Source organism: Helianthus annuus, chromosome 5 (assembly GCF_002127325.2).
Source record: "Helianthus annuus cultivar XRQ/B chromosome 5, HanXRQr2.0-SUNRISE, whole genome shotgun sequence".
NCBI lineage: Eukaryota > Viridiplantae > Streptophyta > Magnoliopsida > Asterales > Asteraceae > Helianthus > Helianthus annuus.
In genome coordinates this window covers 11,487,884-11,505,165 of record NC_035437.2, presented here as the reverse complement: position 1 = coordinate 11,505,165, position 17,282 = coordinate 11,487,884, and the positions used below count along the sequence as shown (strand labels likewise).

General features: G+C 35.6%; 2 protein-coding genes and 2 non-coding genes across 4 annotated transcripts; 2 read left to right on the top strand and 2 right to left on the bottom strand.

The window, feature by feature from the left end:
* Positions 1-124: 124 nt before the first annotated feature.
* Positions 125-8,818, bottom strand: LOC110942667 (probable NOT transcription complex subunit VIP2). The gene is made up of 10 exons (XM_035989825.1): positions 8,740-8,818; positions 6,362-6,402; positions 4,606-4,714; positions 3,977-4,146; positions 3,473-3,851; positions 2,641-2,832; positions 2,475-2,576; positions 1,495-1,541; positions 407-1,414; positions 125-326 (listed from the first exon to the last, which is right to left on the bottom strand). Exons 1-9 carry the CDS (start codon positions 8,816-8,818, stop codon positions 905-907), a joined length of 1,629 nt encoding a protein of 542 aa, XP_035845718.1. The 3' UTR covers positions 125-326; positions 407-904.
* On the top strand, positions 4,606-4,686 carry LOC118479435. Its single transcript, XR_004859570.1, has one exon. It is a non-coding gene; the product is annotated as a small nucleolar RNA snoR35 (small nucleolar RNA).
* Positions 8,819-11,343: 2,525 nt separating the features above from the next.
* Positions 11,344-13,372, bottom strand: LOC110942668 (probable NOT transcription complex subunit VIP2). Its single transcript, XM_035989824.1, is given in 5 exon segments — positions 11,344-11,526; positions 11,615-11,806; positions 12,457-12,835; positions 12,951-13,120; positions 13,192-13,372. Coding segments are annotated over 5 exon segments (1,032 nt in total). The 3' UTR covers positions 11,344-11,416.
* LOC118479434 lies at positions 13,192-13,272 on the top strand. Its single transcript, XR_004859569.1, has one exon. It is a non-coding gene; the product is annotated as a small nucleolar RNA snoR35 (small nucleolar RNA).
* Positions 13,373-17,282: the final 3,910 nt, after the last annotated feature.

Genomic DNA, 17,282 nt, shown 5'->3' with positions numbered 1-17,282 from the left:
GTTAAGGGGTTTTTTTTTTTTTTTTTTTTTTTTTTAATTTGGCCCAGCCCAATTTTGACGCCCACATTACCAAACAACACTCATTTTCAAATATCTCACATTGCTTAATTTCAATTTGAAAAAAGACCCTAGAATGACATCATAAATCATAATGAACAAGTAAATAACCAATATTACAAAGGATTAGACAACATTAACCTAATCCTATACCTGAAACCTGACTACCATAACCAATGAACTATCAACAAACTTTACATGTAAAATCGTCAATGTTGAGGTAGCGTCGGTCTTTTTTCCGACATCTCGTAGTAGACCACAAAATTTTCCTGCAAACCGACAAAAACAGGTTAGAATTCAAACGATAAAACAAAATTAGACTAAACATGTATCACAAATTTGTTTCAACCTTGCGTACGGTTTCCCATGTGTTTGGGTCAAAACAAACATAAGATCCTCTCTCGTATGTCTTTGTCTTAACAAGAGGCTCCATATTTGCCGCCCGCATAAATCACAATCTATGCTCTCGGCATTGTTGCAGAAATCGGCCTAGGCGGCCGATTAATCGGCGCCTAGGCGGTCACTTACTGCCTAATTTTGAGCTAGGCGGTCAATTAATCGGTCATGGTCAAAAATCGGTCAAAATCGGTCCTAGGCGGTCAAAAATCGGATTAATCGGACAATATTAGTCGGTCAAAATCGGTCCTAGGCGGTCAAAATCGGTCAAAATCGGTCAAAATCGAACCATACTATCTGAAACTTGAAGTATTTATGTGAATTTTGAAGTATTATTTTTATATTATTGGGTATATATATATATATATAATTTTGAAAAAATACATACAAAAATCCCATTCCGATTAATCCCTAGGCTGTACCTCACCGCCCGACTAGCGCCTAGCGCCTTCTACAACGTTGGCTCTCGGTGGTAGAACCACCCTCTGTTATACCTGCAACAGATCAAATGAGTCAAACGAGTAAATAAAAGGACAGGTGGTTGTTTGGCATAGTAACACTGTGGGACGGTGAATTCCGGAGGTTCTTTGGAAGGTTCATCCAACCATGGGGAACCGAACGTCCTGTGAAGATTTTCAGAAGAATTTAAGTTGAGGCCAAGTGTTGTCAAACCGATTCCGAGTGCAAGAGATGTTAAATCAGGATCACTCATCCTAATTACGCTTAATATGCCAAGTAATCCAAACCGATCTGGGGCGGTTTGTGAGACCTGCATTGACTTCACTCCTAGATCCTTAAAAGATTGGCTAGAAGAAAAAACTTGCTGCAACCGGAATTGAGATTGAGTTTGTTGCTGTTGATATTGTTGGATAAGTTGGTCATATGAACCGACACTTGAGACGGTATTTGGAGAGTTTAATGGTCTCAAACCAACACCTGGGGAGTTTAATGATCCGGCGCCCTAAAAACATCTCAATATCAAGTTACGTTTACACCAATTAGAAAAATACCGTTAAAATGATCGAGATCGTGCAAGGAAACCTGTGAGTGATAAGATGAATGTGATCCTTGAAAGCCAGAAAACACCACTATCACAAAAGAAAGATCTAGATTATTTACAGTTCGTGAACCGTTCGGCGAGAAGTTCGTTTATGTCCATTCGTTTGATAAATGAACAAACACGAACAAGAAATTTCGTTCGATAAGTTAAACAAAAGAACATGAACAGAGGTTGTGTTCATTCGGTTATGTTCGTGAACGTTCTGTAATGTGTTATTTATGTTCACTTGTTTATGTTCATTTGTGTTTGTTCATTTAAAGGTTTTTTTAAGTTATATTTTTATCTTATTGGTTTTAGTTTTTAAAAGTTTGAAACTATAGTTTTGCTATACGCCTCCGCAACATCCCTCGTTTGACCATTTTAATTTCAGTTTGTGTTAAAGCTTGACAAACTACTTAATTTTTGTATTAATTGTGTTTATGATAACTATGTCAACTATGTTTGGAGCGTTATGTTGAGTACTTGTTTATTTTTGGTGAATTCTTTGTAACCTTTCCGATGAAAAATGCAGATACTATTTCAAAATGAATATATAACATTCACTTGTGTTCATTTATGTTCATGAACATTTTTTGTGTTCGTTTACGTTTTGTAAGTGTTCATGAACATGTTCATTCCCTTAATGAACGAACATGAACAAGAAATCTCGTTCGGCAAGCGTTCGTGAACCGTTCATGAACATGTTCATTCCTTAACGAACGAACACAAACAAGGCCATGTTCATGTTCATATAAATAATTTTTATATTTATTTATTAATACCGCCCCGGCCTTACGCCTCGTTTCGCCTCGAGGCTTACGCCCCGTGAGGCGAAGGGAAAACGCCTCGAAAGTCGTTTCCGTTCTTTTAAACCTTGTCCAAAAGTACTTAATTACGAAGTCCAAAAAAATCACATTTTATACACCAATGCCTCAGATAAATCCTGTTAAACGAATGCTCTTATTATGAAAGGTTCAATCACCTTTAAATCCTGGTAGGGCTGGAAAATCTTCGTTCTGGATGCTGAATTCTTGGTTTTGCTGAACAATGGGGCTAACCGTAAGACCTTGTTTCCGTAACGAACCTGTAATTGTGATGAAAATAAAATTTAATGGAAACGAAGAGTACAAGCATAGCTCTAGATTTACCAAATTGCCCTTGGGCCCCTCCAGAGGAACTAGGACGGCTGCTTAACTGAGGGAAGTCGTTTATATCAAATGGAGAACCGTCATTGTTATTCAAATCGTTTAACATTCCCATGGAGTTTTGAACATGATTTTGAGAAAGCGGTCCACCTGAATGATATGAATTTCCAAACATCGACATAACATGCGGGGAAGCTGCATTATAAAAACATTAAAAAATATAGAGATTAAAAAAACAATTTAAAGCAGCCTCTCTATTCCTAACAGGTAGAGGTAAGGTTGTCTACATCCTACCCTCCTCAGACCCTACCTTAGCTTTACTATTGGTGGGATTCACTGAGTATGATGATGATATGTAAGAGTAAAATGCCATTTTCATCTCTGAGGTTTGGCCAGTTTTGCGACTTTCATCCAAAGGTTTGTAATGTTTGCATCTGGATCCAAAAGGTTTGAAATCTTGCCATTTTCATTCGGCTCGTTAACTCCATCCATTTTTCTCCGTTAAGAGAAGAGTATTTTCGTCTTTTTTGTTAACTTAAAGGGCAATTCGGTCTTTTGAATACTTGTACATTATGCTAAATGCTTGTACATAAAGTGAAAAAGACCGAACTGCACTTTAAGTTAACAAAAAAAGACAGAAATACCCGACTTAACAGAGAAAAATGAATGGATTTAACGAACCGGATGAAAATGGCAAGATTTCAAACCTTTTGTATCCGGATGCAGAAAAACAAACCTTTGGACGAAAGTCGCAAAACTGGCCGGGGACGAAAATGGCATTTTACTCTATATAAAAATAAAAAAAAATGTCATGCTAGGACATGCAACAACACACCTTGTTGAAGCATACCGCCCATTAATCTATTTGATCCCTGCACACCTAAATTTCCGGAACCACTAGTGTTTAGGTTTAATCGAGAAGCAAGGCCCGGGATTGATAAACCGCCACCAGAACTTAAGCTTCTTCCATTGCTACCACCACTGCCGATGTTTCCAGCTGAACTGGTGATCCGGGAGCTCAGATTTCCTGAAACCGGTGGGACTCCAACTCCCGGAATAGAATTACGGTTACTGATTGGTACAGTGGTAGGCAGGACCCCGGGAATCGAACCACTAAATGCATTTGCACCACTACTGAACCCAGGGGTTCCAACAACGCTCAAGCTACCTCTACTATTTAGCCCTGAATGACTGAGTGAATTGCCATGAGCTATCTGAAAAAATAAAACAGTATGTTTTGTTTTTTTTTTGTTCTCAATGGTTCATCGCGAATAGTTATATGTAAGTAAAACCAACTCACAAACACAAATAGTAACGTATATATACATATATGAAGTACCTGAGAAAGAGCAGCAGGCATATTGTTTGATGTAAATCTTCCAGCAGAAAGGTTTCCGCTTTGTTGTTGAAGCCCATTTGAAGGTACATTAGCGGTTGTTGGATTTCGGGATCCAAGTGTGCCCGCGACATTGAAACTACCATGTAAGTTGTGGAGCCCCTGAACAGATCCTATAAAAATTAAAAAGAGTTAAATGCCATTTTAGTCCTTGTGGTTTGGGCCATTTTGCCAGTTTAGTCCAAAGGTTTCATTTTTAACCTGTGGGTCCAAAAAGATTTCACAGTTGCCATTTTAGTCCACTGGGTTAACTTCATCCATTTTTTCTGTTAACGAGAAGGCCAATTCGATCATTTTATATGGCTGAATTGCCCTTTTTAGTTAACAGAATTACATAGAAAATGACCGAATTGGCCTTCTCGTTAACAGAAAAAATGGATGAAGTTAACCAAGTGGACTAAAATGGCAACTGTGAAACCTTTTTGGACCCACAGGTTAAAAATGAAACCTTTGGACTAAACTGGCAAAATGGTTCAAACCACAGGGACTAAAATGGCATTTAACTCAATTAAAAAGGTGTCATGTAGTTTTACATATAAGAATACTAAAAGTAATCAGTAGAACTCACTAACCACTTTGATAAAAAACAGGAGACAGTGCACCGGATTGAGTTGAAAAAGATGCAGAAAATGGTCGTCCAGTGTTGTCTTGAAAACTTGAAGCCGATCCGTTCAGAGATGACTACACCAAAAAGTATATTAGCGTGATTATGACTAAAAGACAGTACATATCCGAACAAGAAACAACGGCCATAACAAAAATGACAATTTCAACTAAATTACTTATGAATGCGCGATTTGAGTTGCTTTATTTTTCAAATGAGTCAAATAGGCAAAGAAAACAACAGGTCAAATGGGTCAATCAGATTGAAATTCATTCAAAATCTTTTTTTAATGCGATCAACCTCCTATAATCGTTTACTCAGATACTCATATTCTTATTGTGATGATATTGTTTCAAAATGAGTCGAATTGGCAAAGAAAACAACAGGTCAAATTGGTCAATCAGATTGAAATCCGTTCAAAATCTTTTTTTAATACCTCCTATAATCAGGTTAAAAAAAAAGTAAAAAACCACTAATATAAAAACAGATATAGATTATATAACATAATATCCATTTTTAATGATAAAAACACATGTCACAGGGTACTTATAATCCAATTTTGAAGTGTATCAGATATCAATAATTTACCTGTAGCCCTAAACCAAGGTGTTCAAATGTTATACCCCAACGATAACTATTAGTATATCTACAACAAAACTAAAATTTACTGTCACGGGACACTAAAAAGGTTAAAAACCATTTGTAAAATTAATTTTAGAAAAACAACTTCCTACACTCATTTAATCATCCAACCATAAGTAGTATCATATGAGGATCAAAATATATAAAATGTCTAGAGCTTCGATCAGAAGTTAACTTCGACAGCTTCAAAAAAGCTTGGCTATTTGACTTGTCAGAATATTCTAGAATTAATTTAATCTAAACCAAAATATCCTAACTTAAACCTGGTGATTATTCTTTACATTTCTTCTATAAATACAAAACTGCACCTAGAAACAAGTATCTTGCAAATCTATTTGCATATATCATAATTACAGTTAGGGGTTGGTTGTTTGGCAACTTCTGAATGGGTGCTGAACCAATAAGAGGTTTGAACCACTAAGAGCCAATATAATGCTTAATCGTTCAGAGGCAAATGTCTGACCAATTTAGATAAGAGGTTTTAACCATTCAGACTTAGTATAATGCTTAACCATTCAGAGGCAAATGTCTGAATCATTCAGACATCCGCTCACGAAACAAACAATCTGAACCATTAAGTGTTGAACCAGTAAAAGGTCTGAACCATTAAGAGTCTCATTAAGAGCTAAACAAACAAACGACTTCTTAAACCCTAAGATAGTGTTTGTTTCACGGAATGGAATGGAATCTTGATGGAATTGGAATTGAACAACAACATAAGGAGTGGAATCTACATTCCAATTCCATTTCATTCTGTGAAACAAACACACCGAAATTCCAATTCCATGAAATGAAGGCTAGCTAACAGGTGACTTAATATATCAAATCAATTAAAACAATAAAGTAAAGAAATTAGAGCAGCTACAGTGTGACAAATGGCTACATTTTTTTGCTACTTTAAGCACAAGCATGAAACGAAATCTTGTTAAAACCCTAGCCAATCATAGACAGCAAAATAGAATGGAAGACAGTATTTATGATATGCTGGTTTAATTGAATTTAGGGGAGTGTGGAAGTTGAAAAACCCTAGTTCATAAGAAACTGAAAATTGTATGTATTGAATACATAAAGAAAGAGAGTACCTGACCTGAGGAGGGAGGGATCTGTCCAAAAGATGTCAAAGCTTAAAGTGAGATATGTCAGATGTATGTATGTACGTGTTTGTTTTGAAAGGTGATAAGGGGTCGGTCTTCACGTCGAATATTCCGATATATTTATATGTGAAATTCTTTTTTATTAATACTAGTATTAAGGCCTCCTCTCGTTGCGGTGGGGACATTAACCGTACCAAGTAACACAAAAATTACATGAAAAAACCCATAAAAACAAAATAAAGAAAAAGGAAAACATAACACCAAACGAAAAGTAGACGTAAAATTGTTGAACCACGGATACCCGTTCCGGTGTGTTAATGCGAAGAAATTAGACTGAAACGTAAAACATATAAAAGAATAAGTAAGTCGATATAGGACCCCGTGTGTTGCGACGAACCTGTCAAACAGGGAAAATAGACGCGTTGCGACTTGCGATGGGCCCGTCAAACGGGAAAAAATAGACGAAAAAACGTTGAACCCCACACGCACGTTGCGGCGTGTTCATTTGCAAAATTTAGAACGAAATATTTGCAAAAGATGAAAAACATGGGGGATCAATATTGAAAATAAAAAAGTGTTTGACTAAGTTGCAAAGATGAAAAGTTTTGTGGTAAAAGTAAAAAATCAAAGGGGTTAGAATACAAAAAAATAAAACATTTGGGCTAGAAGTGGAAAATAATTTTTTTTTTTAAAAACTCCCAATACTTAGGGGCTGTTTGGTAGCATCTGAATGACATTAAGAGGCTACCTCTTAATGAAATCATTTAAGAGTTTAACAAAGATAATGTAGAAGAATGTGACATGTGATGGTTTACCATTCAGATGTGACCTCTTATCCAGTCAGACATAAGGTTACCTCTTATTCATTCAGACATAAGGGCCACAAATGATTTCATTAAGAGACAACCTCTGAATGGATTAAGAGGATACCAAACAGCCCCTTAATGTACAACTTTATAAAGCATCAACATGTTGTTAATTTATAGTATGAAAATTGTTCCAGTCAATTACATAATTACATGAATGGTCCTTGTGCTTTCTCATATTCTAATTTTGGTTTTCAAAAATTTTGAAATTACATATATGTTATTGGTGGTTTGCAATTTATAATTCTGACGGTTGACTATTTACTCTGTTAAAGGCACGTAAAATTAGTTGTTTACCCTTAATAATTAAAATAAAATTAACACGTAAAATTAGTTGTTTACCCTTAATAATTAAAATAAAATTAAAAGAATTTTAAAAGGGATATTATAAGTTGTTAAATAACCTTGGGCCCCACCCTACTTCTGCAAACAAGATCCAAACGACATCTAATAAGTGTGTTTGCGGGCGTGCGATGCCCGGCGTTGACTCTATGGAGATTTTGAGGACTGAGAGAGTTGCGTGAGGGTTGGTAAGGAGATTGAGAGACGGTGCTGTCGTCGCATGTGATTCATCGGTGGGGTCTTTGTCACCAATGGAGTGAATTCGGAGCTTGTTACTCTGGTGTATGCCTGTGAACGGTAATATGAACCCTTATCCGTGTGTCATTTCCTCTTTTCGAAGGGTATCATCAAGGGTATAATAGAGAATTAAGTTGGAAAAAATTGAGATGTTGTTAATTAGCATACCAAAGATTGCACTAATTGCAATCATTGAACACTTATGAATAACAAAAATCAATCATTCAATGAATAAAACAAAAAAAATAGCAAACAAAACTTTGACAGATTACAACATAAGTTACTAAAGGCAAACCATCATGTTAATCAACAATAGAATAACATATCGCGTCACGTATACAAAAAATAAACAAAACAAGGTTGAAACACAAAAGACATACACTAAAGGCCATACCAATGTACTTTCAGTTGTAGCAATACATGGTTGTCAGATATAAACAACAAGGAGAGGTAAGTTTTGTTCATAATTGTAGAATCATATGGTTTTGTTCATAAGTTCGAAAAAACTTATCAATGATGGCTTAATGCTCCTCCTCATGCCTCATGGCTGATGGTAGCCATTGACGAGACAAATTGCCTGATTTGAAAGAAAAAAAATAGGCTAAAAAATGTGGGGGCTAAACGTTTGAAGGCCTAGATGTTAGCGTAAATTATTTATTAAATAATTTATGGTGCCTTTGTTAATCATTTATATAATAACCAGATCGATATTTACCTTAATATCCCAATAAAATTAAGTGGGCTTTATTTGATGGACGTAAAGGCCCGTACTAGTTAATTAGGGTTTCCCCTTGGGTGAAGCATATAAATACACGTTGTTGGGAACCCTAAAGACACACCATAAAAAGTTTACGGCCTCCCTTATTGCAATAACCTAATTCGTGTTCAACTCCATCCTAACTGCTCACCCTAAACGGGAACCGATCAAGATGGCTTCTTCTTCATCTCTAACCACTACTGGATTGTCAGGTATATCAAGATCCCTAAAGTGTTTTTCCATTAGATATTAAAAGAACTGATTAAAATGTGGTATCAGAGCGATGTTACTCAGTTCTTTAATTCTCTCATGATCTGGAATTGAAAAATTATATATCTATACTTTCTATAAAATGAGAAATCTCAATGACATAAGAAAAGCTGATGTGTCAGCAGGAGAGCATGTCCAACAAGGCTTTTCTTATCTCATTATTACATCAATATTAAAAGAGTTTAAAATTCAAACTTGGCCCACATCCACCTTTTCAAAGGTCTGCCTTATACTCAAAGGTCTGCCCTGATCGTTTATATTAAAGTACTGATGTTAATTGAAAATTCAAAAAACCTCTTCTCACGTTCAAAATTCAAAATTCTGGCTCCACATTCAAAATTCAAACCATATATATTCTAATTCTAATCCTATAAATAAAATATAATTATCAGGCTCCACATTCAAATCTCTCTCGCTCATATCTACATATGAATTTGGCTCCACATTCAAATTTCAATTTATCTCTCTACTTTATATTTGCGATCATATCTCTCTTACTCAAATGCATAGCTCTCATGATTGAGCTGGTTAATCTTCAGGTACAGTTCTTTGTTCCAGTGTCATTGTTCTAGTATCATTGTTCCAACATCGTTGTTTCATGGTAGCTCTGTTTCACACACTCGCCTTTGACCTTGGCTTTGCGGGTTATTTTAGGTTTGTGGATTCTTTTAGACTGTTGATTATGTTGATAATATTTATTTTAAGGTGTTGATATATTTCAGCTTTTTTTTTTTCAAGCGAGCAGTGGGAAGTTCTTCTGCACTGTTTTTGAAGTCTGAAGTGTAGAAAGTGGAGTACTTCTTTATGATAAATGAAGAACTTAATGGTAATTATGAGAATCTGTTTTTTTTTCTAATTTTATTTTTGTTCTTTCGGTTTATTGATATTTAACATTTTACTACGATTATGATATCCTTCTTTTATATGAGGATATGGCTACTGTTCAAGAGCTGAAGAGCTGAAGAGGTGTTTTGGTGATATCTTTCTGCACTTCGGAATTCAAAAACAGTGCAGAAGCTTTTCATCACGTTTTACTATCATTATATCCTTCTTTAACATCGGAGTTGAAGAAATATACAAGTTAAAAATGTCAATATATCCTTCTGTAGGTTCTTATGATTTAAAGTATTGCTTTTTCAAGGAAGTTGAGGATCAAGTATATGAGGATAGGACTACTGTTCAAGAGCTGAAGATTATTAAATTTCGTTTTTCAATTCTTAACGTAATTGTTGATCTTTGTAGAGCATTTTATTTTTACTGATTTGAGCATTAACAGTTGTTAGTGTTGATATCTGCTATTGTAAATGTTGAGTTGCTATTGTTGCCAACATCTGTTTAGCAAAAGATCTATCCACTGTTTAAAGGTATTGTCTGTTCTCATAATTCCTGTTTTTTGTAACGACTCTTGAGTTGCTACTGTTGGCGACATCTGTTATTCTCATTAGCGGTTTCTAAAGGATTGTCAACCATCAATCCAATAGAAGTTCTGAACATTCTTAAAAAATAGGTATTTTGAAAAAATTTGACAAAAAATCTTTAAAAGTCTGTTGAAACAGCTGTTTTTAAAACAACTGTTTGACAAAAGATTCATCCACTGTTTAAAGGTATTGTCTCATCTCATAAAATGCTGTTTTTTGTAACGACTGTTGAGTTGCTACTGGTGCGAACATCTGTTATTCACAACAACAGTTTCCAAAGAATTATCAATGATTAACTTTATAGAAGTTCTGAACATCTGTTATTGCTCAACGTCTTTAAATGAAGACGTTTTTACCGATGTTGATTTACCACTGCTCAACAGTGCTGAACAGCTGTTATTGGTCGACTGTTATTGCTCAAATTGCTACATTGAGCAATACATGAACTTTTACAAAAATTACTCTACAGAAGCTCAAAATTACTCTACTAAAGTAATTTTGAAGTTGCTGATAATTATCAAAATGCCACCGCCACTTTTTTTGACTTTCTTTCAATTCGTACGTTTATTTTATTTTCACGGGAACTTAACTCTATATTTTTATCTTATTGGTTTTAGTTTTTAAAAGTTTGAAACTATAGTTTTGCTATACGCCTCCGCAACATCCCTCGTTTGACCATTTTAATTTCAGTTTGTGGTAAAGCTTGACAAACTACTTAATTTTTGTATTAATTGTGTTTATGATAACTATGTCAACTATGTTTGGAGCGTTATGTTGAGTACTTGTTTATTTTTGGTGAATTCTTTGTAACCTTTCCGATGAAAAATGCAGATACTATTTCAAAATGAATATATAACATTCGCTTGTGTTCATTTATGTTCATGAACATTTTTTGTGTTCGTTTACATTTTGCAAGTGTTCATGAACATGTTCATTCCCTTAATGAACGAACATGAACTAGAAATCTCGTTTGGCAAGCGTTCATGAACATGTTCATTCCTTAACGAACGAACACGAACAAGGCCATGTTCGTGTTCGTCCGGTTCGTTTACGAAGTCCAAAAGTACTTAAATTACAAAGTCCAAAAAATCACATTTTATACACCAATGCCTCAGATAAATCCTGTTAAACGAATGTTCTTATTATAAAAGGTTCAATCACCTTTAAATCCTGGTAGGGCTGGAAAATCTTCGTTCTGGATGCTGAATTCTTGGTTTTGCTGAACAATCGGGCTAACCGTAAGACCTTGTTTCCGTAACGAACCTGTAATTGTAATGAAAATAAAATTTTGAATGGAAACGAAGACTTGAAGTAAAATTAGTGACAACTGACAAGCATAGCTCTAGATTACCAAATTGCCCTTGGGCCCCTCCAGAGGAACTAGGACGGCTGCTTAACTGAGGGAAGTCATTTAGATCAAAAGGAGAACCGTCATTGTTATTCATATCGTTTAACATTCCCATGGAGTTTTGAACATGATTTTGAGAATGCGGTCCACCTGAATGATATGAATTTCCAAACATCGACATAACATGCGGGGAAGCTGCATTATAAAAACATTAAAAAATATAGAGATTAAAAAAACAATTTAAAGCAACCTCTCTATTCCTAACGGGTAGAGGTAAGGTTGTCTACATCCTACCCTCCTCAGACCCTACCTTAGCTTTGCTATTGGTGGGATTCACTGAGTATGATGATGATATGTAAGAGTAAAATGCCATTTTCATCTCTGAGGTTTGGCCAGTTTTGCGACTTTCATCCAAAGGTTTGTAATGTTTGCATCTGGATCCAAAAGGTTTGAAATCTTGTCATTTTCATTCGGCTCGTTAACTCCATCCATTTTTCTCCGTTAAGACAAGAGTATTTTCGTCTTTTTTGTTAACTTAAAGGGCAATTCGGTCGTTTGAATACTTGTACATTATGCTAAATGCTTGTACATAAAGTGAAAAAGACCGAACTGCATTTTAAGTTAACAAAAAAAGACGGAAATACCCCTGACTTAACGGGGAAAAATGAATGGATTTAACGAGCCGGATGAAAATGACAAGATTTCAAACCTTTTGTATTCGGATGCGGAAAAACAAACCTTTGGACGAAAGTCGCAAAACTGGCCGAACCTCAGGGACGAAAATGGCATTTTACTCTCTATATAAAAATTAAAAAAATGTCATGCTAGGACATGCAACAACACACCTTGTTGAAGCATACCGCCCATTAATCTATTTGATCCCTGCACACCTAAATTTCCGGAACCACTAGTGTTTAGATTTAATCGAGAAGCAAGGCCCGGGATTGATAAACCGCCACCAGAACTTAAGCTTCTTCCAATGATACCACTGCTGCCGATGTTTCCAGCTGAACCGGTGATCCGGGAGCTCAGATTTCCTAAAACCGGTGGGACTCCGACTCCCGCAATAGAATTACGGTTACTGATTGCTGCAGTCGTAGGCAGGATTCCAGGAATCGAACCACTAATTGCATTTGCACCACTGCTGAACCCAAGGGTTCCAACAACACTCAAGCTACCTCTACTATTTAGCCCTGAATGACTGAATGAATTGCCATGAGCTATCTGAAAAAATAAAACAGTATTTTTTTGTTCTCAATGGTTCATCGCGAATAGTTATATGTAAGTAAAACCAACTCACAAAAACAAATAGTAACGTATATATACATATATGAAGTACCTGAGAAAGAGCAGCAGGCGTATTGTTTGATGTAAATCTTCCAGCAGAAAGGTTTCCGCTTTGTTGTTGAAGCCCACTTGAAGGTACATTAGCGGTTGTTGGATTTCGGGATCCAAGTGTGTCCGCGACATTGAAACTACCATGTAAGTTGTGGAGCCCCTGAACAGATCCTATAAAAATTAAAAAGGTGTCATGTAGTTTTACGTATAAGAATACTAAAGGTAATCAGTAGAACTCTAACCACTTTGATGAAAAACAGGAGACGGTGCACCGGATTGAGTTGAAAAAGATGCAGAAAATGGTCGCCCAGTGTTGTCTTGAAAGCTTGAAGCCGATCCGTTCAGAGATGACTACACCAAAAAGTATCTTAGCGTGATTATGACTAAAAGACAGTACATATCCAAACACGAAACAACGGCCATAACAAAAATGACAATTTCAACTAAATTACTTATGAATGCGCCGATTTGAGTTGCTTTATTTTTCAAATGGGTCAAATAGGCAAAGAAAACAACAGGTCAAATGGGTCAATCAGATTGAAATTCGTTCAAAATCTTTTTTAATGCGATCAACCTCCTACAATCGTTTACTCAGATACTCATATTCTTATTATCTGTCAGAATAAGATTAAAGGAGCAGGTTAAAAAAAAGTAAAAAACCACTAGTATACAAACAGATATAGATTATATAACATAACGAGTTGACGTTACCCGCGCGTTGCAGCGGGATGTTGGTTATGAAAGCCATTATCATGACTATATGAGATACAAAAATTCTTAATTTTGGAATAAGTTATTATAATATATGTACTATTTCGTTATAAAAGTTGTTGTTATTGTAGAAACTTTTAAATTTGGTTGATAAAAGGCTATTTCATGAGGTATCGTTTCCTTGCTCGGCTTCTCTCTATTCAGCCGTGTGCCAATGAATGTGTCTTTTCATGGCCTTCTCATGCTACATATTCTTGTTGCAAATCGAGCAAATGCCCAATTGCTCTTTCGACTTTGGTGTTAGGGGGCGTTTTGTTATGGAAGGACGGTTGAGATAATCATTCATTAATAAGGGCATGTTTGGCTAAGCTTTTTGAAACAACTTATTGACTTATTGGCTTTTTGGAAAAGTCAGTATGAAGTGACTTATTGGCTTTTTCCCCTCACATACACCCTCATTGCCAAACATCATTTTGGAGCTTATTACTTTTTAAAAAACCAATAAGTCAATAATTTGTTTCAAAAACTTAAACATGCCCTAACATAAAAAATAGGTAAATGTGTTTTAAAGTATTAATATTACTCATTAACTTCCATAAACAAACAATGTGTCACGTACCAGTCATTAATTCCCATTTTGAGCACACAAAGATTCAGGCTAAAATGTGTAACCCATCATCCAAACCCAACACCTCATCCACACCTGATTACATCTCACATAAGCCATAAAGAACACCATCTCTTTTCTAATATCTCTGGTTTTTAGGCATAAACATTTTACCATCATTTAAATCTTTTCTTTCTCTCACTTCAAATACTCTAATTATACGTATATATCACATGGCCGGCCCTTAGGGTGGGCGGGGAGGACCACCGGGCAGGGCCCGATACTTCGAAGGGCACAATATTTAAAAAAAATCCGATATGTAAATGTAAAAATAAATAAATTAATAGGGTATAGTTATACAAACACCAACATTGGCCCACTTACAAAACTATTTTTATGGTTTAGATTAGTTATTACATTGTCTTTAATGAGCCCAATACCCAATTTCATTAAGCCGGGCACGTTTTTTCAAACTCGAACAGGGCACATGAATTCTCAGGACCGGCCATATATGTGTTGAGATTTTGTTATAATTGTGAAATTCTGCTTTTCATTGTTTTGATTTCATGTTTTCTTGTTCGATTTGGTACCCAAAGGGTGGAATTGGAATAATGTGCTCAATTTAGTTTCGTTTCACGAACAGGTGTGTATTGAATTAATTTATTTTTGGTTGAAATTGACTGGATTTTGAAGGTAAAATAGAAACATGCCTACGTATTCATTCCGTTTAATATACCTTCCTTAATTCTTCTCGCAAAAAAAAAAAAAAAGAAACCCTATAATAACACATTGTACACACTCTCTTCTTTGTCTTATGTTTGAAAAAGGGTGGCAGTTACATATGTGTACTGAAGCGGCATATTTGTTATGTGAACCGAAGCGGCAACCAACTATCGTTTATGTATTTGTTGTTAACCAACGTGTATTTGTGTGTAAAATAAAGGGGTATGTATTAATCAAAAGCGGTATTTGTTAATCAATGGGTATGTGTGTTAAACAAATGTGTATTTATTAATCAAAGGGGTATGTCTTAATAAAAGGGATGTATGTGTTAAATAAATGGGTATGTTTTAGTCAAGGGGGTATGTGTGTTAGACAAATGAGTACGTGTTGCTTTTTGTATGTAGTTTTTTAAAAGTCGCGACTTTTCATTCTAGACAGGCAACCATTGTACTAATAATAATTAAGCAAAGGGGTATGTATGTGTAGTGTTTTAAAATTCATGACTTTTCATTTTAGAGAGGCAACCCAAGTTGTTAAGCAAAGGGGCATGTATGTATAGTTTTTTAAAAGTCACGACTTTTCATTCTAGACATAGACAGACAGCCATTGTACTAATAATAATTAAGCAAATGGGTATGTATGTGTGGTGTTTTAAAAGTCACGACTTTTCATTCTTAGAGAGGCAACCCAAGTTGCTTTTTGTAGGGATATATAATATCCATTTTTAATGATAAAAACACATGTCACAGGGTACATATAAATAATAATCCAATTTTGAAGTGTATCAGATATCAAGCCAATGATCTCTAGGTCAAGTGGTGGAGGGCTTGCATTTCTCTTGAGAGATGCAGGTTCGACTCCCACTTGGTGCAGAGTGAGGCATTGGTGGGCAATGATAGGAGACCCAGGGAAACCTGGGTTGGATCCTTGAGCCAAACGGGTTTTACAGGTAATTTCACCGTCATGTCTACGGGCGGGTGGGTTACCGGGTTTTCCCCGGAATTGGTGGTGGACTCGGGTTACTCTCGGAATACTCCGTTTGTCCAGTGGGTGCCCCGAGAGTGCTCGGGATTGAGTTTGTTGGCCGTTAAAAAAAAATCAGATATCAATAAAGTACCTGTAGCCCTAAACCAAGGTGTTCAAATGTTATACCCCAACGATAACTATTAGTATATCTACAACAAAACTAAAATTTACTGTCACGGGACACTAAAAAGGTTAAAAACCATTTGTAAAATTAATTTTAGAAAAACAACTTCCTACACTCATTATTTAATCATCCAACCATAAGTAGTATCATATGAGGATCAAAATATATAAAATGTCTAGAGCTTCGATCAGAAGTTAACTTCAACAGGTTCAAAAAAGCTTGACTATTTGACTTGTCTAGCTACCAGAATACTCTAGAATTAATTTAATCTAAACCAAAATATCCTAACTTAAACCTGGTGATTATTCTTTACATTTCTTCTATAAATACAAAACTGCACCTAGAAACAAGTATCTTGCAAAATCTATTTGCGTATATCACAATTACAGTTAGGGGTTGTTTGGCAACTTCTGAATGGGTAAGTGCTGAATCAGTAAGAGTTCTGAACCATTAAGTGTTGAACCAATAAGATGTCTGAACCATTAAGAGCCGGTATAATGCTTAACCGTTCAGAGGCAAATGTCTGACCAATTTAGATAAGAGGTTTTAACCATTCAGACTCGGTACAATGCTTAACAATTCAGAGGCAAATGTCTGAATCATTCAGACATCCGCTCGCGAAACAAACAATCTGAACCATTAAGTGTTGAACCAGTAAAATGTCTGAACCATTAAACACCTCTTAAACCCTAAGATAGTGTTCGTTCCAATTGAACAACAACATAAGGAATGTAATCTACATTCCAATTTCATTTCATTCTTTGAAACAAACACACCGAAATTCCAATTCCATGAAATGAAGGCTAGCTAATATATCAAACCAATTAAAACAATAAAGTAAAGAAATAAGAGCAGCTACAGTGTGACAAATGGCTACTTTTTTTGCTACTTTAAGCACAAGCATGAAACAAAATCTTGTTAAAACCCTAGCCAAACAGCACATCATAGACAACGGAAAACAGTAATTATGATGGTTTAATTGAATTTGGGGGAGTGTGGAAGTTGAAAAACCCTAGTTCATAAGAAATTGAAAATTGTATGTATTGAATAACCTGAGGAGGGAGGGATCTGTCCAAAAGATGTCAAAGCTTAAAGTGAGATATGTCAGATGTATGTATGTACGTGTATGTGTTTTTTTTTTT